The sequence below is a fragment of the Moschus berezovskii genome, chromosome 28, assembly GCF_049115385.1.
Source record: "Moschus berezovskii isolate FMDL1 chromosome 28, NW_MosBer_1.0, whole genome shotgun sequence".
Taxonomy (NCBI): Eukaryota; Metazoa; Chordata; class Mammalia; order Artiodactyla; family Moschidae; genus Moschus; species Moschus berezovskii.
This window is the reverse complement of record NC_142487.1, coordinates 11936980-11958853: the sequence shown is the minus strand read 5'-3', so window position 1 is coordinate 11958853 and position 21874 is coordinate 11936980. Positions and strand designations below refer to the sequence as shown.

At 43.7% G+C, this 21874-nt stretch overlaps 1 protein-coding gene across 1 annotated transcript; it reads right to left on the bottom strand.

The window, feature by feature from the left end:
* Nucleotides 1-11160: 11160 nt before the first annotated feature.
* On the bottom strand, nt 11161-21829 carry PSMG2 (proteasome assembly chaperone 2). Its single transcript, XM_055417248.2, has 7 exons — nt 21690-21829; nt 18237-18408; nt 16399-16457; nt 15072-15190; nt 13716-13889; nt 12245-12365; nt 11161-11450 (listed from the first exon to the last, which is right to left on the bottom strand). Exons 1-7 carry the CDS (start codon nt 21744-21746, stop codon nt 11358-11360), a joined length of 795 nt encoding a protein of 264 aa, XP_055273223.1. The 5' UTR covers nt 21747-21829; the 3' UTR covers nt 11161-11357.
* Between the last annotated feature and the right edge of the window lie 45 nt (nt 21830-21874).

The following is a 21874-nucleotide window of genomic DNA, read 5'->3' as shown; positions in this document are numbered from 1 at the left end:
ACTATTTGCTGCTGCAGCTGTACCATTTTACATTTCCACCAGCAGTACCTGAGGGCTCCAATATCACCTCTTCTTCACCATCACTTGTCTTCTGGATTTTTTGGATAATAACATCCTGACAGGTATTGGTGATATCGCATTATGGCTTCAGTTTGCATTTCCCTGATTAGTGATGTTGAACATTATTTCATATACCTGTTGGTCATCTGCATGTCGTCTTGAGAGAAATGTCTGTTTACGTTAAGTCTTTTACCCTTTCACTGGGTTAGTTCTTTTGCTGCTGCGTTGTAGGAGTTCATTGTATATTTTGGAGACCAGCCCTTTATCAGGTACATGACTTATAAATATATTCTCCCATTCAGTAGGTCATCTTCTTACTTTGTTGATGATTTTTTTTTTGGGGGCTATGCAGAAGTTTTTTAGTTTGATGTCCCACTTGTTTGTTTTTTATCTTGTTGCTCATGCTTTAGGTATGACTCCCTGTCTTCCTTCATGGGCCCCCAAGCTGCAGCTGTGTCAGAACGTTTGGAATTAGTGGAATCTCCCTTACTCATTCATCTGTTAGGTGAATGTCTATTGAACACTTACATGCCAGGTGTTGTACTATCCAGGTTCAGTGACAAGGGGACCATGGTTTGGTCTACTGCAGTCTTGTGAGAAGGTCAACAATACACATGTAAATAAGGAAATAAGCATGCAGTTAAGACTAGTGGTGAGCACTATGGTGGAAATGAGCAGGGACCTTCTTAGATGTGAAGAAATGGCTTTGGGAAAGCAGAGACATCATACAGCAACTTGGGGTTCTTACTCTGCTGCGCACCTTGGATAAGGATCTGGCCTTACCAGAAGTTTGGCTCTGAGACACAGAGTCCAACATTTGAAGGTGTTGGGTTAAAGTACAGGGTGTTGATGGCCAGCATATATTCTCACAGACTGTCCATGTAAGCCCCAGTTTGGAAAGGGCAGAGTCAAGGCAAGGGTCAAATTTCCCAGGTCTGGTGAGACTCCACCCCATGGTTTCCATCCCTCTAAGATATCTGGAGGCCCAGGGAAGCCGCTGTGAAATAAGCTTTATCAACCACTGTCTTGTGTGGTTACCTGCTTGTGATAAATGTTCATCTTCATTAAGTCAAGAATGTAATGTACCTGGTGGCTCTTTGGATGGGGCTTTTCCCAATATTCTCAGACTATCTGACATGCTGTAGCAGCCCACAAATGGCATGGACGTGAAAACCCCTCCACCGGATGGAATGTGGGCAGAGAGTCAGGAAACCAAGGAGACATGATAGCACGTGGCCCAGGACTTCTGCCGTCTGGTGCACAGGAAGGAAACTGAGACAACAGAGCTTGGTGCATGTTTCTCTTTTGTAGCCTCTAAACCAGAACTCCCCAGGGAAGAAGGTCCTGGGAAATGTGTTCTCTGCCTCAGAGGGGAGTGGTGGCACCATGTCACAGTGGGCAGCCGAGCCCAGCCTTGGGGCTGGCATCCAGCATGCACTCACTTCCGAGCAACAGGAAGTAAAGACCTCAGCACACATACATACAGATAATCACAGTGTACACTTTGTGCTCAGTCCCTCAGTCGTGTTCAACTCTTTTTCAACCCCATGGACTGTAGCCCATCAGGCTCCCCTGTCCATGAAGTTGTCTAGGCAAGAATACTGGAGGGGGTTGCCATTTCCTTCTCCAGGGGATCTTCCCAACCCAGGGATTGAACCCACATCTCTTCTGTCTCCTGCATTGGCAAGCAGATACTTTGCCTTTAGTACTACCGGGGAGCCAATAGGTAATCAGATAATCACAGTGTACACTTTAATATCTTATAATTTTGTCAAGTATATCTCAGTAAAGTACAAAAAAAAGTAAAGATGAAGACAAGTTGGAAGCACCAATATTAATTACTCCGCACCCAGAGGAAAAAGCTGGTCACATTTGGCTGCATAAATGTGGGCCTGACAAAGTGGAACTATTTGAATCTTTGAAAGACTGGTGATGTTCATTGAGGGTAAAGCATGTGCAATGTTGGGAAGTTCTGGAGATGGTGGTGGTTGTGTGACAGCATGAATGATACTTCATGTCACAGAACCAAGCAGATGAAAATGGTCAGTTTTCTATATTTTTAGCACAATTACGTGTGTATGTGTTGTGGAAAAGTTCTTCCTATTTATTCATCTGTGAAATAGGAGTAATAGTACCTATGCTTCAGAGAGCCATTAAGAGGGGTGATTAAGAGGATGCAGCTAAGATGCTCAGCTCCTAAACAGTCACTGATTTCAGCGTTCCTCTTACTTACATGCATGCATGTGTGCTGATTTGCCTCAGTTGTGTCCAACTCCTTGCAACCCCATGCATGATAGCCCACCAGGCTGCTCTGTCCATGGGATTCTCCAGGCAAGAATATTAGAGTGGGTTGCCATGCCTGTCTACAGGGATCTTTCCAACCCAGAGATTGGACCTGCATCTCTTATGTCTCCTGCATTGGCAGGCGGGTTCTTTACCACAACCACCATCTGGGAAGCCAGTTACCTAAACAGTGTGTTACTTACATTGTAATAAAAAATGCACTAGGCATCAGTCAGATGATCAAGGTCAGTGTCAGCAGTGATAAGCTGTGTTGGAGGTATGCACTCTTGGCACCGTATGGTGAGAAGCCGTCTTTACTTCTGTGGTCTTCGTCCCAGAACATATAAGCCCAGCCTGCTCAAGAAAAAAATGTCAAGACAAATCAAAGCTGAGTGTATACCAAACCCGCCCTCCTCAAATCTGTGAAGTCATCAAAAACAAGGGATGTGTGAGAAATTGTCACAGGCCTGAAGAGCCCAAGGACACCTGGTGACTAAAAATAGTGTGTCCTGGATGAGATCCTGGAACAGATAAAGGACATTGGGTGAAAATAAAGGAAAATGAACAGTGTGGTCTTTAGGTAATAACAATGTTTTAATATTGGTTCATTAATTGTCACAAATGTATCTACTATTCTAATGTAATATTTCATTAGAGAAACAGTGTGGGGTGTATGGGGACTCTGTTGTTCAGTTGCTAAGTTGTGTCCAACACTTTGCAACTCCATGGACTGCAGCACACCAGACTTCCCTGTCCTTCACCATCTCCCTGACTTTGCTCAAACTCATGTTTGTTGAGTTAGTGATGCAATCCAACCATCTCTGACATCCACTTCTCTTGCCCCTCAGTCTTTCCCAGCATCAGTGTCTTTTCCAGTGAGTTGGTTCTTCGCATCAGGAGGCCAAAGTGTTGGAACTTCAGCTTCAGCATCAGTCCTTACAATGAATATTCATGGTTGATTTCCTTTAGGATTGACTAGTTTGATCTCCTTGCTATCCAAGGGATTCTCAAGAGTCTTCTCCAGCACCATAATTTGAAAGCATCAATTCTTTGGTGCTCAACCTTCTTTATGGTCCAACTCTCACACCCATAACCTGACTACTGGAAAAACCATAGCTGTGACTAGATTTACCTTTGTTGGCAAAGTGGTGTCTCTGCTTTTTAATACTTTGTGTAGGTTTGTCGTAGCTTTCCTTCCAAGGAGCAAGCATCTTTTAATTTCATGGCTGCAGTCACCATCCACAGTGATCTTGGAGCTTGAGAAATTAAAATCTGCTGCTATGTCCACTTTTTCCTGGTCTACTTGCTATGAAGTGATGGGACCAGATGTCATAATCTTAGCTTTTTGAATGTTGAGTTTTAAGCCAGCTTTTTCACTCTCCTCTTTCACCGTTATCACCCTGTTACCCTTACTGACTGCAAGTTTTCTTTTATTTCTGAAGTCATTCTGAGCTCTTCTCTTCAGTCACGCACTCACAGTCCAGAGCCGAGATGCAGTCCACCACACGGGGTCGCTGTCTAGTCCGGGGGTCGGTCCCTCTCCTAGAATTCCCCTCCCGGCGGAAGAGCCCCTCTCCTGTGCATGCACACCGGCTTTCCCGCCCCCTGGAGCGCGACGAGGCAAGTGGGTGTAGCCTGGCAATAGTCCTCTGCAAACTCTCCTCCCCCAGCTTGTTCGTGGATGACACCAGGCGTCCTTCACGTGGACCAAACATGAGAGATGGGATGGGGGCTCCGCGCAGTGTTGGTCGTCACTGGTGATTGAAGGCTCTTGGCCCCCAGGCCCACCGGCCTGAGGCCAGGCTGCCCTTCCCGCCTCCGCAGATCCATCTCTCTGCGGGAGGAGGGGGCACCCCAGCGGAGCTCAGGGAGGGAGCCATGGCTTGAGGCCGGCCCAGGGTACCTGGAGTGGAGGCCGGACCAGGAGGCGCTCGTGGGCGCAGCCAGACACTCGGCTCGACCTGCAGCTGGCGGTGTGAAGAGCAAGGCCTCCGGATCCCCCAGAGCTTCACGTTTGCCCCGAAATCTGCCCACAGCACCCTTGGAGAAGGCGATAGCAGGAAACAGAGGTCCGGGGAGGAGGAAGACATAAGCCGACGTGGAGACAGAGCCTCTGAGGCCGCGATGGTCTTCGCCCAAAAGTCCTGCCGAGCGTCTCACATACCCCTTTTACCTGGTTCCTGGTTTGCTCTCTCTGGACTGCGGCAGTTGACAAGATTATTCGTCCTCTTGGCTCCTCCGAGCTTTCAAATGGTCGGTTTTAACCTTTTTTAGAACTTCATCAATTGGCTCTTTAATTATGTTCACTCAGGTTCAAGTCCAGCACAGTTTCCAGCAGGTGACGTCATCGCCAGGTCGTCCTCGGGTGGGTCCGGGCCCAGAACAGGTGTGGAATCTGCCACACACATTTTACAATGTCTGTCCTCTGTGTCCTTCAAGGACGCGGTCAGCAAAAAGCAGTTCCAGGAGGAAGTGTCCTTAAAGGCCTGCTGATGTTTCCAGCCTCTTGAAAAGGCGCTTCTCAGTTGTGATTTGTTGTGACCACAGTCTGAGATACTGTGTGACCTTGGCTGTGGCCGGGCACAGTACCCAGAGTCAGCTGGAAGTGACAGCCCCGGCAAAGAGTTGACTGAATGGGATTCTAATTACTTACCTCCCAGACAGGCTGTGATTTAGTTTTATAAGCAAGCAACCAAAAATCCTTCACAGTGTAGTTCCAGGGAGAAATAATAGAAAGTATGAGTGGCTGGAAATTAGTGTCAAACCAGTTTTACGAACAATTGAAAGCCAGTGTTTGGCTGAGAGGATGACAGGACTGTCTCCACCCTTCTGTCTCCACTCCTCTAAGAGCAGGATAAAGGTCTGGTACGGTTCAGCTGTGTGCATGTCTCTCCCTGGTGTTTTATGCTTCATTCATTCAATAGCAGGTGCTATTCTGGGGCCTGTCACACACCCAGAAAGCAGCAGAGTTAAGTCCTGAGGTGATGCCCACCCTGTGGGTGGTTCATCAGTATCACTGTGAGGCCCTCAGTTCAGTGCCTGAATGTGGACAGTGGTCAGCAAACACCAGGGACCTCAACACAGTGCTCAGAGCCTGTGCAAAGCTCTGAGTGGTGGGTGTACCCTTGAGTCAGACAGTGTGGGCCTGGCTCTGTGTCTGGGTGTGGTAGGAAGTCCGTGAGGGCCAGGTCTGTGTGGACTTGGACCATCCAGCAGAGGTGGGAGGTGGGCTGGGAGCAGACAGAGGCCTGGTGATGCACTTAGGGAGGCACCTGAGATGTTTAGCCTGAAAGCAGGGCGCGGACATGAACACTGAGCTGACTGGTGATTGGACCCTGACCAACCTCCTTTTCCCGTCGTGCCCCCCTGCCTTGCCAGACGTACTGAATACGTTTTTACTGTGCTTCCTGTTCATCCAGAATGTTAGCTCCCAACAGGACAGGGATCTGCAGTGCTGAAACTGTGCCTGGCTTGTAGTAGGTGTTCATTTTCCCAAAGGTAGTAAGAAAATTCGTGGTTATGTTACAACTTGTTCCTGAGCAACTACATCAAGTCCAAAACTGTCCCCTAAATTGTAATTGTGCTGTGCTTGGTCACTCAGTTGTGTCCGACTCTTTGCAACCCCGTGGACTGTAGCCTGCCAGGCTCCTCTGTCCATGGGATTTTCCAGACAAGAATACTGCAGCGAGTTGCCATTTCCTCCTCCAGGAGATCTTCCTGACCCAGGGATCAAACTCGTCTCTCTCTCTCTTTTTTTTAAATTTATTTTAATTGGAGGATAATTACTTTATAATATTGTGGTGGTTTTTGCCATGCATCGACATGAATCAGTCATGGGTGCACATGTGTCCCCCCCATCCTTGAGTCTCCTGCATGACAGGTGGATTCTTTACCATTGCAGTTGTCACCTGGGAAGCCCATTTCAAAATGAGTATATGTTAACTGTAGAAAACTTGGACTGTTTATAGTTGAAAGAACAGCATAAAGTAAAAAATCACCCATGTATAGCTGCTGCTAACATTTTGGCTGCCCCACATTTTCCCAGCCCCCAAACTGAGACTCTGTGGTAGTATTTTGTAGCCCTGTTTTTTTTCTCTTAACCTCTTAGTTATTGTGCAAATCGACCGCAGTCATGAGCATAGAAACTCACATCAGCATAGTGGACTGACCAAGTTGGCAAGTCCATTCAGCCCTTTGTTGAGAACTGCTGTGAAATTAAAATGTATATGCAACTCACAAAATATGGTTGAAATACTCATTATAGAATTTGCCACCTTGGGGAAAAAAAAGTATTTTCAGAGTATCCAAAAGTAAATAGTCTCTATTCAATGATACTAATCTAGAAGTTTACTGCCAGATGAAATATATGTTTTATCTTCACTTCCTGTATTGTTTTATATGATTTATCTTCCTCTCAAAAAAAATAATTATATTTCTACCAACAGTAACGGTTTTTTTCCCCAAAAGTGTACTCAATAGCAGTAGCCTTTAAAAACCATATAATTTCAAGGTCAAAGAAAATGAAACAAGCAAACCAACAAGAAAATTGAAGGGAGAAAATAAGATTTAAAATTTTGTTTCAGTTAGAAACTAGTCAGTAGAAGTAAATATGTTTATAAATTCTTATACCTTCTGCATTGTGTAAATCACATCCTAGACACAGATTTTTTCTTAAAGACATTGATTTTGCAAAGAAAAAGTAATATAACTTACATATTAAAAGAGAAACAGTTCCCTCTACTGGATGTTTTAATAGAAAGCTAGACACGCTGAATTCTTGCGTCACGGGATTGCACAGGGAGGTCTGAGGGCATGCGACAAGGTGGAAACAATGGTCTCTGCAGATCAGTGTGGGGTGGGCATGGCAGGAAGAAGCTGACAGAGTACTTCACATTTGTGTTTGAATTTTTTGGTTGCGTTGGGTTTTCGTTGCTGCACATGGGCTTTCCCTAGTTTCTGCCAGCAGGGCCTTCTCTTTGTTGCCGTGCGCAGGCTTCTCTGGCAGAGCACAGGTTATAGCCAAAGGGGCATCAGTAGTTGCTGTGTGTGGACTCTTGGGTGTGCAGGCTCAATAGTTGTGGCACAGGGGCCTAGTTGCTCCATTCTATGTGGAATCTTCCCGAAGTAGGGATTGAACCCTTGTCCTCTGCTTTGGCAGGTGGGTTCTTATTCACTGTTCCTCCAGGGAAATCCTATTCAAATATTTTTACAGTGAAAGTGTATTCATCACTTTCACAAGTAAATAATTTTTAAAAACAATGCAACATTCTACATCAATATAATGTCACTCAAAATATTTATACATTTATATATATAATGAAAAAATATTTGGGTTGAATCACACTAGAAGGTTGTGTTTTATTTTGGCTGCAAAGATTTTTGATAATATTTATTTTTCCTCATGCTCTTTTGTATTACCTAATATTTTATAATATGCATGCATTGAATTTACAATTAGGAAAAATATTTTACTTAGCAATAAAAAGTTTTAAAAGTCTAGTAAAAGTTAGGTAGAAAAAGTGTTTTTGTTCGGTGAAAAGGATCTTGCTTCTATTATTATTGTTAATCTACTCAGTTTTTGTTTCTATTGCTTAGGTAAGAGCTCATTCTGTAAGAAATGTATATTGGAAAATATGAAAATTGGATTCTGATAATCTGCCAAGCTGTATAACTGAAATAACTCAAGAAATCATATGTAGGAAGTTATTTGTGGATTGTGTGCTTCCACCCTGTGGTTGCTTAGAACTCAAACCTTTTTACCATAGACATGATCTAAACATCCTTCTCACACTGGGCAAAAGTATGTTTTGTGCAAAGTGTAGCTAAACCAGTATGTTAATTGCAATAAAAAATAGTAAACAATAGTTGTAGTGAAGAATAGTCAATAGTCTTCCCTTATTAGTAGTATAACCCATATAAGAACTGGGCCCCTTGGCCTGTGAGCTGAAATAAAGATTCTCAAATGTCAGCACTTGGTGTGGGGAAACCCAAACCTCTGGAGGATTTCTGTGCATCCACAGCCACTTATTCTCTCCTGTTCTCAGTGTCAGGAATATGTGTTCACGTTAACGCGTGGATGAACATTGTTGGTCTGACTCAAGACCCTGGAAGCAAGTGGGAGGGGGCTTTTATCAATCACTCAGTACCCCCTGAACAACAACTCCCTATTACCCTTTCCCTCACCCCGACAACCTTTGTCTTCTTTCTGTTTCTATGAGTCTGATTACTTTAGATACTTCATATAAGTGGAATCATGCAGTATTTTTCTTTTTATGACAGGCTTATTTCACTTAGCATCATGTCCTCAAGGTTTGTCCATGTTGTAGTGTATGACAAGATTCCTTTTTTATGGCTGAATAATATCCCATTGTATGGAGAGACATTTGCTTTATGCATTTATCTATTTATGGACATCTAGGTTGAGGTTAAAGTATCTGCCTCCAATACAGGAGACCCGGGTTCGATCCCTGGGTCGGGAAGATCCCCTGGAGAAGGAAATGGTAACCCACTCCAGTATTCTTGCCTGGAAAATCCCATGGACGGAGAAGCCTGGTAGGCTACAGTCCACGGGGTCACAAAGAGTCGGACACGACTGAGCGACGGAACGGAACGGAGGTTGCTTCCACATCTTGGCTATTGTGAGTAATGCTGCAATGAACATGGATATACAAACATCTCTTTGAGATACTGTTTTTAATTCTTTTAGATATGTGCCAGGAAGTAGGACTGCTGGATCAAATGGTAGTTCTACTTTTAATATACATAGAAATCTTCATACTATTTTCCATAGTGACTGAACCATTTTACTTTCCCACAAACAGTGTAAATGGATTCCATTTTCTTCACCAAAACTTGTTGTTTTACAGGTTTAAAAACAATTTTTAACAACTCATTTTATTTTTTATTCATTATTTGTGACGGCACTAAGTCTTCGTTGCTGCACACAGGCTTTCTCTAGTGTGGTGAACAGGGGCTACTTGCTAGGTGTGTGGGCTTCTCATTGTAGAGGCTTCTTTTTGGGGAGCATGGGTGTGCAGGCTCAGTAACTGTGGCTTGAGGACTCTGGAGCATTTGGGCTTTAGTACTTGTGGTTACACGGACTTGCTCCATGGCATATGGAATCTTCCCAGACCAGGTATCAAACCCATGTCCCCTGCCTTGGCAGATTCTTAACCACTGCACCACTAAGGAAGTCCATCAGTTGTAATCTTTCATTTGATTTTTCTTTTTTCTTAATCTAGCTAAGGATTTATCAAATTTGTTGGTCTTTTCAAAAAAACCAACTCTTACTTTCATTGACTTTTTTCTCTTCTTCTTCTCTAATGTTTGTTGTTTCCTTCTTTCTACTAACTTTGGGTTAAAGTTCTTCTTCCCTGAAGTATAAAGTGAGATTGTTGATTTGAGAAATTTCTTCTATTTTAATGTTTATTGTTGTAAACTTCTTACTACTGCATCCCACAAATGTGTGTATATTCTGCTTTCATTTTCACTTGTATGGAGATATTTACTAGTTTCACTTGTGAGTATTCTTTGACTCACTGGTTGTTCAAAAATGTGTTGATTTGCTCTTATTTGTGAATCTTTTTTTAAAAATTTTATAGCTATTAATAGTTTCATTACATATTAGTCAGAAAAGATACTTGATATGATTTCAGTGTGGTTTAATTTGTTAACTTTCTTTTTTTGTGGCCTAACATGTGATCTATCATGGAGAACATTCCATGTACACTTGAGAAGAATGTGTGTTCTGTGCTGTTGTGTGGAGTGTTCTGCATGTGTTAGGTCCAATCGGTCTAGTCTGTTAAAGTCCTGTTTCCTTACTGGTCTTGTATTGCCAAAGTTTGCTTTGTATATTTGGGTGCTCTGATGTTAGGAGCCTATATATTAATAATTGTTATATCTTGTGAATTGACCCTTTTATCTTATAAAAGATCCTTTAGTTGAATTTTTGACTTTAAAGTCTGTTTTGTCTGATATTAGTGTAGCCACCCCTACTCTCTTTCAGTTATCATTTGTGTGGATGTCCTTTCCCTACCCTAACCTATAGTAGTTTCCAAAAAGGGAACATATCAGACTATAGAACCCAGAGTAATTTATCAGATATATATCATTTACTGAATGCTGTGGAGTAGGGTAGGGCTTTCCTCGTGGCTCAGCAGTTAAGAATCCACCTGCAATGCAGTAACCTTGGAAACTTGGGTTTGATCCCTGGGTTGGGAAGATCCCCTGGATGGCAGGAAATGGCAACCCACTCCAGTATTCTTGCCTGGGAAACCCCATGGACAGAGGAGCCTGGCAGGCTGTACAGTCCATGGGGTCGCAAGAGTCAGACACGACTGAGTGACTAAACAACATGGAGTAGGGTGTGCCCCTTAGAATCATAAGCCCTTGTTTTCAGATTAGAAAGCCAAGGCACAGAGGTGATGTGACAAAATAGCAGGTAAAAAGGGACTGGTATGTATTAGGCATGCAAAAATGAAAACCTTTTCTTTCATACTAAAATTCTTTGAGATGGGGCAATTATTCTGGGTGGAGGAAGAAGCCATGAGCCAAAGAACACGGCAACTTCTAGGAGCTGGAAAGGGGTAGGAAACGATTCTCTCCAAGACCCTCCAGGGGAAACGCAGTCCTGCCAGCACTGTGACTGGCCCAGGGAGACCTTATTCTGGACTTCTGATGTCCACAATTTTAAGATAATAGACTTATTTTGTCTTAAGTTACCCAGTTTATGGTAAGTTGTTACAGCAGACATAGGAAACTAATATAGAAGTCTGAGTCAAAAAAAAAAACACATAAAAGAACACATTTCAGACAAAATTACTTAGAAAACAATTTATTGCACAAAATTTACATTTGTTGTAGATGATGGAAAACATGGTAAAAGCAACCTTGTGTTAATCCATTTTTCCTGGAGATTTTTCTGTGGAAAGTAAAGATTTCCTAAGACATTCTTTTTATATCCAGTTGTGTCGGTAGTAAGCGTGTTGGGAAGTAAGGTATAAAACTGAAACAGATCAGAAGAGAGCAGGGGGAAGACCACTGCCGAAGAGTAACCTCCAGGAACTTGGCATTTTCCAGGGCAGGGACGATGCTGTGGGGTCCTCACACTGTAAGTGAAGAACAGAGTATCTGAGTCCTTCAGCTTTACAGCTCCCTCTCCCTTTAACACATACCACAAAACTTTCTCATTTGTTCCTTTTTGGTTTTGACACTTCTAGCTTTTATTGTAAGAAAAAAACAAAGTAATAAATTTCTGTCTTTATATCAGCTGAAGATAAATTCCCTCAAATTCCAAATCACAAAGATATGCCAGAATGGCTGTGAATGGAGTCCACGGAGCAAAATCAAATTCAAAAGAAACAGGGGTTAAAAAAAAAAAATCAGTGTTGCATGATTTGCATCAGTTTGTTCAGTGAAAAGGCATGAATTAAAAAGACAGTCACCTGCCATATAAAGCAGGCTTCGTTTACTTCTGTTATGCCTAAAGGCTAACTGATTTCCCTGGTGAAATGCTCTTATTTTGTAATAGAGAATGTATTTTAATTATAATGCATGTCCAATAGCTACAGTATTGCTCCCATAGCTGTACGTTTTACTTAAAAAAGAAAAAACAATCCTGAATTCCAAAGAGGACTTGTTTATCCTTATAAACAAGTTGCTGTAATTGATGCAACAGTAAGAATGAAAACAATGAAGTACTTAAGATCTTCCTTTATTTTTTAAAAAAATCAGTCTTAATGGTTAGCTGTTTTCTTTTCAAAAGTTCAATGTAAATTTTATATAAAGATGTCTATATTTAACATAAACTTTCACTTATTTGGTCTACTTATATAGTATGTAAAAATGCAAGTTTATGAATACCTAACCAGAACAATCAGGCTTAAGCTTTAGTAAAACTTACATGTGGTTTGATTATCTGAAGCCATTCATTAAGATATTCAACCAGACCCAGAGCATCTGGGATGTTGTCTCCTTCTGAAACAAACTTCAGCAGAATCGCGATTGGGATTTCTTTAGAACAGCTGCAACAAGTGAAAAGAACAATCAGGTATTCTTTTTGCTTCCCGACGGCAGTTCCACTGTGCCCGTGTTCCTACAGAGATGATCAGCCAGATCGTATGCGAGGAGATGCCCCACCTTTTATGTGTGGAGAAGAACTGGGAGCCATGTAACACTCGCCCTGGGCACATGCACCTTTCTGCCTCACAGCAAGATTTGTGTGAGAAAACCAAAAGAACATCAGTTTTGTGAGAAATATCTTTAAACAGCATAAACTCTACAGATGCAGTATCCTGCAGATGCAAGTATTTACTTCAACTATATTTTTAAGATGATGGGAAGAAAGCAGACCAAAAAACTAGTCATGGTAGTCACTTTTGGGTAACACAGCTGAGTATTTTAAATATTGTTTGTACGGATGGTTCTATATTCAAGTGTGCCATGAGGAGTGTGTTTCTCTCAGCACTTTCTCTAGTGGCACTAACTTTGTGAGCAAAGTAAAAAATCTTCCCAGGGACTGCTCTCTGGCCTCGTGGTTTCACCCTGCACTTGTGTGCTCAGAGCTGAGAGGCTCAGGCAGCCCACTGGTCCTCTTCCACGGCTGCCGCCCCTCTGGTTCTGTGCCGCTTCCTCTCCACCAGTGTCAGCGCCTGAACTCGGTTCAGCCCCCTGAACTGTGAGCAAACACATTCCTGTTATTCCAGCTCCGCAGTCTATGACCTGCCAGCAGTGTAGGCATAGCTGACGTGGCCGGAACAGAGGAGGAGAACAGTTCAAAGCTGGTGGTCTGCAGAGCAGGTGGGAGTGACTAGGTAGCTGGGGCTTCAGGGCTGTGGTGTGAGAGGAGGTGAAATAATATACTACTGGTGTAAGCTGACAGGAAAGACGGGAGACAGACCAGGCAAAAAGAAATGTTGGAGGAAATGATGGTTCTAATAAATACACTTTCAGGTATAAGAAAGGAGTTATTACTTAATGAGTGCAGATCTATTTAGAATCAAAATCCTAAAGGTGAATGGTCCTGATGGGTACACAACACTGTGAATGTACCGAATGCCACTTAATTGTACACTTAAAAATGGCTTATTTAATGTTATGTACATCTCACCACCACCACCACATAAAGAACTGACTATAGAGGCTGCAGAGAATAAGTGTTAGGACCCCTAACATGCTACACACAATAAGGCATTAAATATGGCTTCTCAGGAACCAATTCTATAACCACATTTCAGTCTTTCCCTTGAAAGCAACACAGCACCTATTTAATGAGGGCATTTTCAGAGTTCCAGCAAGTAATCCAAACACTCCCAGGTATCCTGCTTTCATTTTCAAATCATGTGGGGAGCAAAGACACAGGCAGACACACTCACCCTTCGTCATAGAGCAGCTTTGTGATCCCGCCTCCAGGGACACGAACACAAAACTCAGAATCGTCTATTTCAGGAATGCATGGGGTTTTTTCCATTTCTTCCCAGTTGAGGCTCTGTATTTTATTTTGAACACTTTTTTGCATGGAAGGTGTAAGAAGGTACCTGAAGGGGGTACTGGAAAGAAACAATCATATCATTAACTGCTGCTGCTGCTGCGTCACTTCAGTCGTGTCCGACTCTGTGTGACCCCATAGACAGAAGCCCACTAGGCTCCCTCATCCCTGGGATTCTCCAGGCAAGAACACTGGAGTGGGTTGCCATTTCCTTCTCCAATGTGTGAAAGTGAAAAGTGAAAGTGAAGTCGCTCAGTCGTGTCTGACCCTTAGCGACCCTACGGACTGCAGCCTACCAGGCTCCTCCATCCATGGGATTTTCTAGGCAATAGTAAATAGTAAATAGGAGTGGCTTGCCATTGCCTTCTCCGATATCATTAACTAAACACTCACAAATATGAACATTAAGACAAGAATTCTTTCAGCAAAAATTATCTTGTTTTCCATATATTTTGTTGCACAAGGCAAAATGCAAGTTCTGACAGTTTATGGAAGAGTAATGTAAAGTGGTTGCTCTGACTTGCTACTCACATACTTAGGAGACTGTGTTGGGGACAAGTAAACAACCGAAGGCAAGGCCAGCATGAAGACCCCACGGCTATGCCCTGACAAGGCCTCTTACAAGGGCCTCAGAAATGTGGTCTATCGTGACAGTCTCAGAAATTAACTAGTTTTGAGAGGTTACTCTTTGCTGATATTTCTTCTTCATGATTTTACAGGTGTGCAAATGACAATGCAATAAATAGTATGGATTTCTAACTCTTGAATACTTTATTTTCTATTTGAGAATTCAATCTGACATGCCTGAAAACTGTATTTAAAGGCAGCTGGAGTTCTGCAAATACAAATGGTTGAATACATGGAAATAAATAGAAACACTGATCCAGTCTTTGAAAGACAATCAACTTCAGGTACCCTTTCTCCTTTCTATTAGCTGAGTCCTGAAGTGCTGTGGGCTCATGACACACACAGCAGAGCATAGTCCCAGAGACACACACAGCAGAGTGCAGCCCCAGAAGCACCCCACTGCTACCCTAGACCCCAGTGCTGCAACTCCAGGAACACCAAGGGCCCCCAACGCCACTCCCCCTATCTCCCCACAATCTTCACCTCCTTCTTTCTAAATTCCAGGGAGAAAAGGAAAGGATGGCATTAAAATTTTGTTTTAACCTTTTAGTAAAGAAATCATCCTAGTAACTGTATACATCTTAACAAAAATACTTGTCTAGAGAGACAGACCTACCTGCGCAGCTGGAGGTCATTACGGTGATACGAGTGGCTGCTAGAAAGAACCACCACTTTGGCACAGCCGCTGCATTTCACCCAGGAAAGCAGTTTTTCACAGAATGACTTTGATTTATACTTTGCATACCATGGAAAGAGAACAATGAAAATACAAAGTTAGATCTCAGATTGTAACAAGAGTAGTCTACATAGTATGTCATCCGTCTTTGTGATGATACTATTAACAGTTTACGTATGCTAAACTTAATAGTTTGAAATCCACTTATTGTCCTTGCACTGAAGGTGAAAGATGAGGAACAACTGACTATAAATTTCTGCCACAAATCTGATCAGGGGCAACAGTTAGGTAAGCCAGAAGACAGAATTGCCTGTCTGGGTCCCTCAGCATAGTCAGTGTTGTCAATCACAAGAGGAAGTCTGCTCCATGCTGAACACCAGCTAAAAAGGTGTGACAGCCGAGGCAATACTCGAACCTTGCCTGGATCCAGAACTGATGGGTGTGTGGGGAGCAGCTGGGGAAATCTAAGTATTCTCTAATGCTGATCTCCTAGGTGTGTGGTGCGCTGTAGTTGTGAAGGAGACTCTCCTTCCTGTAAGACGTGTGCTATGTGAGGCTGGCACCCACCTGCTTTGGACTGTTTGGCAGAAGGAAACTGTGTGCACGTGCACACAGAGGATCAACCAGGTGTGGCAAGAGGTGATTGACCTGAGATGTGGACCTTTCACTCTACTTTTAATGGATGAAACACAATTTAAATAGCTCCAGGTGTCTAGCGGCTGCCAGGTCAGTGTGGACACATTCCTGCCAGACAGTGGCGAGGGCTATGAACTTGCTTGGAGACAGGAAGCTATTAGAGGATCTGACTGAGGTTTCCGGGACTTGGGGTGGAACAGCCTGTGGGGCGGATGGTGCAGAAGCAGAAACAGGGGCATGAGAGAAGACAGGGGCTGGACCAGACTGGTGAGAGCAGAAGGGGAGAGAAGCTGGATTCAAGAGTGTATTTTCAGATATATGTAATTTTTATGCAGGTGCCATGGGTTTGAAATGTAATACAAATAGAATAAACCTGTAATATTCATATGATTAAATTTTTTCACCCATGGTACCTGAATATAGCACCCAAGCTATATGTCCCAATTCCTTTCAATATATTCAGGAAATAATAGTGACGACTCTGAAATTTTATGAGTATTTCTCTATAAACTCAGACTGCTTAACTGTATAAATATAAAGAAAGAAAATGATTTTTAAATCTTAATGATGACTCAGTATTTTCTCATTATACTGTATTTTAATAAACTTAAGACAAAAGCAATATACTGACCTTAATAAAAATGGATCTTAACTGAAGAGCCACTAGTTTCTTTGAAGGCAATGCATACACTGCAAGTATAAGAGAATGAAACCACATGATAGTTAAAATTAAGGAGTCATACATGAGAAATTAATAACAAAACTGAACTAGGAAAAATTCTGTATCTAAATGTTTTTAAAATATATTTATTTGGCTGCATCCGGCCTTAGTTGCAACACACAGGCCTAATTGCCCTGATGCTTGTGGGATCTTAAGCTCCCCAAACAGGGATTGAAATCTGTGTTCCCTGAATTGGAAGGTGGATTCTTAACCACTGGACCACCAGGGAAGTCCCTAAAGATTTTTGCCAATTAAAACACAGAACACGTGCACTACATCATTTAGCTACAACACTTTAAAAGTACCTCAGAATTCACCCATGGGCTTTATTCTATGGAATAGATTCATTGCTGAAATTTAACTGTAAGAAAATTATCAAAAATTATTTCTCTTCTTTGATTGTAAACCTAAAGGAGTCCCCTGGAAATTTCTATCCTTATAACAAATGACCCCATTTTCAAGACCAGGTTTGGCTTCTGATATTGTTCCCTCTTTTCTCTAGAGAACAGTCACACTCATTGGGGTTAGAGGAAGAGTCAAGTGCAGGCGAATGTTAGCTGTGTGATAAAACACAGTAGCTACATTTATTTCTTCAGGAGATTCACAAAGACCTGAAATAACACGAATGAACTCTGTGAGTCAGTATGTGTGAATTTTTCCTGTGAGGAGGATCTACAGCATTCACCAGAGTCTACAAGGGGCCCACTTTACTGATGCTTAGCAGGCTCTGCCCAAGTTTACCTCCAAGAATTAGAAGCCCTGAAATGACTCGAGGACAAAATACAGAGTCTCCGAGAACAGGTGATTAGGCCACTGTGCCAGGGCTAAGCTTTAAGTCACTGTAAACATCACAGACAATCTGAGACTCGGGCACTGCGTCTGGCAGGTCACGTCTCTCCCGTTCTACAGGTCTCTGGGATCATCTCACTGGACTGGTGTGTGTGGGGTGACTGAAACCGTGCAGCATCCATCAGCAAGGGTGCTGACCACCAGGCGTGTTTGGGACAAAGCGGGAGGGAGCTGGAAGCTCAGGAACCAGGGAAGTGGGCAGGCTGAGTTGACGTCCGTGAGGCCTCCTTCTGCAGCATCAGCAGTGCTCCTGCTCTCCACCAGAGCTTCATGTACATCTTGTTTTGTTGGTAAGATCCTGTTTCCCAGCGCCTTTCTCATGTGATGTAACATCACCTTTCATGTATTCTGGTCAAAAATATTTAGCTTCTAAATAATCAAGGCTTTAATACTAAGTCCAGTTTCAGAAAATACAGAGGCCAGAGGAACACAGTGGTTGGTCTGTATGCTGTGAGACCTGACTAACCCCAACTGACAGCCCAGCAGGGAACTGTGGAGATGGGTGGCGTGGGAAGGGCCTAGGCCTCCTGCAGTCAAGTGACTCGCCTCTCTGAGCCGGGTCAGTGTGCGTTACGATGAATGCTACCACTGTGTGACAGATGACTTCAGCCTGCGTGGGCGCTGCACATTAAACACATAGGCCTGAACCCAGTGTTAGCGATGCTTACACGTGCTAGGACAGAAAGGAAGGATAAGAGAAGGAAACCCTGTGTTAAAATCATTCTATCCAAGGGTACGAATACAAGCACATCTCTCGAGGGGGCTGTAATCCAGGGTGTGTGTAGGAAAGGAGGGCACCGCTGTGGATTCTAAAGAGCCACTCCAGGTGCCAACGGACACCCAGGGAGGGTCTGGCTGTGACTTGACACAACTCTGCCTCGTGGAAGGATATAACACACCTTCAGCATTTATACTGAGCTCCGCTGAATTCTCTTCTGCAGTTGCATATGGATTGTTTCCAACCATTGGCACAAGACAGTCAGTATAGAAGTAACCAATCTTATGCATATTCAGTGTGGAAATAATCAGATCTATTGCAAGCTGCCCAACATTTCCAACAGATACTGCTGGCTGAAACAGTAAAAAAAAAAAAAAAAAGTTTATTAAGTTTTCCAAATCAGCAGCACTTTAAGAAGTTTAGACAGAAGACAACAGTCACAGCACAGGTACTGGACACCAATGCTCAGGTGCATCACACCTGGGTTCTGAGCCTTTCATTCGCTCCACCTGGAGACTACAGACTGCATACTTACTGAATACCTGCTATGTGTCAACCCCTGTTCTGGGCACTGAGGATGCAGTAAACAAATGGATCAGAGTTCCTGCCCTTGTGGAGTTTCCATCTAGTGAGGGGGCGGTTTGCTGTGGCAAACAAATTAGTAAAATACATAGTGGGAAGTACTATAGAAAACATTTAAGTCAGTAAGGGTGTGTGTTTGTGGGTGACTCCAAGTTCAAAAGGGGTGGTCAAGGAAACAGTCACTTCAGGTGACCAGTAACTACAGCCCTGAAAGAGGTAAAGGAGACAGTCACACCAAGACTTGGGAAATGATGAGGTCAGGCAGTGGGCAAGCAGGTGTGGAGGCTGTGAGGTGTGAACAACAGAGTTTCTGGGTCTTCTTTTGGTTTGCTTCGCTAGTGCCTAAAGGTTGGAGGAAGCTTCTTTTCATGCTGCGCACGCGCGCACACACACACATACACTCACTCGCTCTCTCTCTCACACACACTCTCTCTCTCCATGACTTCAAATAGCCAACTACCACATCTCTACCTACACCCCAGTCACCTGAACTCCACAGCCTAGTGACTATCTCCACACAGTTATGTCAAAAACAGCGGGTACAAAACAAAGCATCTGTCCAACCCACTCCCTACTTTGCACTTCAGAAAACAGCAACAATTACTCACCCAGTTACCTAAACCAGGGACCTACTTCCCTTCCTCGCAGCCACAGCAGGAGAGGACTAATTTTCATTGATCCTGTCTCCAAAGTTTCTCTTCATTATATCTCCTCCTTTGCACTCTTCCAGCAACTGCTTGTTTTTGGCCTCTATGGGTCCCTCAGAGCAGCCTCCCACTTTATGCCCTCACGTACCAATTCCCTGGTTACCTCCTTTAATTCCCTTTCCCTTTTTTGAAGTTTCTGCTACTTTGGTTAGACCCTCACTCTCAGGTATCTTTCGTTTCTTCCTTGCTACTGGAATCTTCCCATCAGCAGATTCACACCCTCTAAATGTTTCCTTCTAAAAAACTCCCTTTTCACACGCTGTCACTTCTCAGTGTCCCTCCAGAGCCCAAATTCCTTACAGTCCGTCCACTAAGACACAAGCAGGAACTCTCTGAATTCAGGAACAAAAGCACAAACATACACATCTCCACGTCTTCTCCCATTTCTTCAATCCAATATGGCTTCCCTCTTCACCGTCAAGGGTACTGCTAGTAACCCGTGGACATTATTTTCTCTATGATGTTTTCTTTCTGCCAGGTTCAGTTCAGTTCAGTTGCTCAGTCGTGTCCGACTCTCCGCGACCCCATGAATTACAGCACGCCAGGCCTCCCTGTCCATCACCAACTCCCGGAGTTCACTCAAACTCATGTCCACAGAGTCGGTGATGCCATCCAGCCATCTCATTCTCAGTCGTCCCCTTCTCCTCCTGCCCCCAATCCCTCCCAGCATCAGAGTCTTTTCCAGTGAGTCAACTCTTCACATGAGGTGGCCAAAATATTGGAGTTTCAGCTTCAGCATCAGGCCTTCCAATGAACACCCAGGACTGATCTCCTTTAGAATGGAGTGGCTGGATCTCCTTGCAGTCCAAGGGACTCTCAAGAGTCTTCTCCAGCACCACAGTTCAAAAGCATCAATTCTTCGGCGCTCAGCTTTCTTCACAGTCCAACTCTCACATCCATACATGACCACTGGAAAAACCATAGCCTTGACTAGATGGACTTTTGTTGGCAAAATAATGTCTTTGCTTTTTAATATGCTATCTAGGTTGGCCATAACTTTCCTTCCAAGGAGTAAGCATCTTTTAATTTCATGGCTGCAATCAGCATCCGCAGTGATTTTGGAACCCAGAAAAAATAAAGTCTGAGACTGTTTCCACTGTTTCTCCATCTATTGCCAGGTATCTCCTGCAAAAATATTTTTTCCCTTTGATGGCTGGATGGCATCACCGACTCTGTGGACATGAGTTTGAGTGTACTCCGGGAGTTGGTGATGGACAGGGAGGCCTGGCGTGCTGTGATTCATGGGGTCGCGGAGAGTCGGACACGACTGAGCGACTGAACTGAACTGAACTGAACTGTGATTAACGAATATTTTTCAGGGAGACGCATTTTCTTACTCAGTACACTATCAAAGGTGCTTATATCATTCACTGATACTTCTTTTTAGATTTGAGCTGCGCCACAAGTAGGACCTTAGTTCCTCAACAAGGGATCAAACCAATGCCCCTTGTAGTGGAAGCGCAGAGTACTAGCTACTGGACCAGGAGGGAAGTCCCCACTGACATTTCTTGTGTTCATTATGATGAAAATTGTCAAAAAGTGACTTTTCTATTACCATCGTCCTTTTAAATATTGAAACATAGTTGACATATATGTTAGTTTCAGGTGCACAACATTGTGATTCGACATTTGTACACATTGCAATATGACTACCTCAACAGGTCTACTTAACATTCATCACCACTCGGTCAAAAAATAATTTTTTCTTGTGATGAGAACTTTTTAAGATCTACTCTGTTACTTTCAAACATACAACACAGTGTTAACTATAGTCATTACGTTGCAAATTACATTCCAGGACTTACTTTTGACCAAAAGTTTGTACTTTTGACCCCTTTCACCTATTTCATCCAATCTGTTTTTTTTTTTTTAATTCCACATACGAAGCTTTTCTTAACAGGTCTTTGTATCCCTCTCCTTCCCAATAAATTCCAGAGTCTTTCTGTACCCTTTTCAACGTTCTAACTTCATTTATTTACGTGTGTTCCCAACTAGACTGCGAACTCCTTGAGGACAAGAACCTGGTCTTACTGTTCCACTCTGACACAACACAACGCTCACTGAGTCAATGAATGAACCGCGATAGAACCGCGTGCTGTCGGCAAGTCTTTACCAGCCCATCTGCAGTTTCCTGACTAATGATAATCACTCCCCAGCTTAAGCGCGGTACAGAGGTAGCTGAGAAAAGATTTTCCAGGAAGAAAGGTACAGCGAGTGGCCCGCACGGCACCGGCGGAGCGCAAGGTCACGTCCCCGCACATTCCGCTCTCAGCCACCAGACCCGGGCCCGCAGACTCGCGCCCGTCCGGGGGCCGCTCTGACGCTCGCCCCCTGCCTAGACTCACCATTAGGAGGGTGCACCCCGCGAGCTCGGGGACCGAGTCCCCGCAGGGAACGAACATGGTTTAGCCGGCGGCACGAAGAGCCGGCGGCCGGAAGTGCGGGTGGACGGCTCCTGGGGTCCTTCGAGGCCCGGGTCGCGGGGTCCTTAGGTGCCCGTCCCACTGCCTGCCGGGGCGGCGCGCGGGAG

Bases quoted from the DNA above. Each gene is read 5' to 3' on its own strand.
- PSMG2 (XM_055417248.2), bottom strand. From the start codon at position 21,746: ATGTTCGTTCCCTGCGGGGACTCGGTCCCCGAGCTCGCGGGGTGCACC. The intron at 16,458-18,236 runs GTGTGTTATATC...TTATACTTGCAG, and splicing joins GCTCAGTATAAATGCTGAAG to TGTATGCATTGCCTTCAAAG. The intron at 12,366-13,715 runs GTGAGTGTGTCT...CACTTGTTGCAG, and splicing joins AAGCTGCTCTATGACGAAGG to CTGTTCTAAAGAAATCCCAA.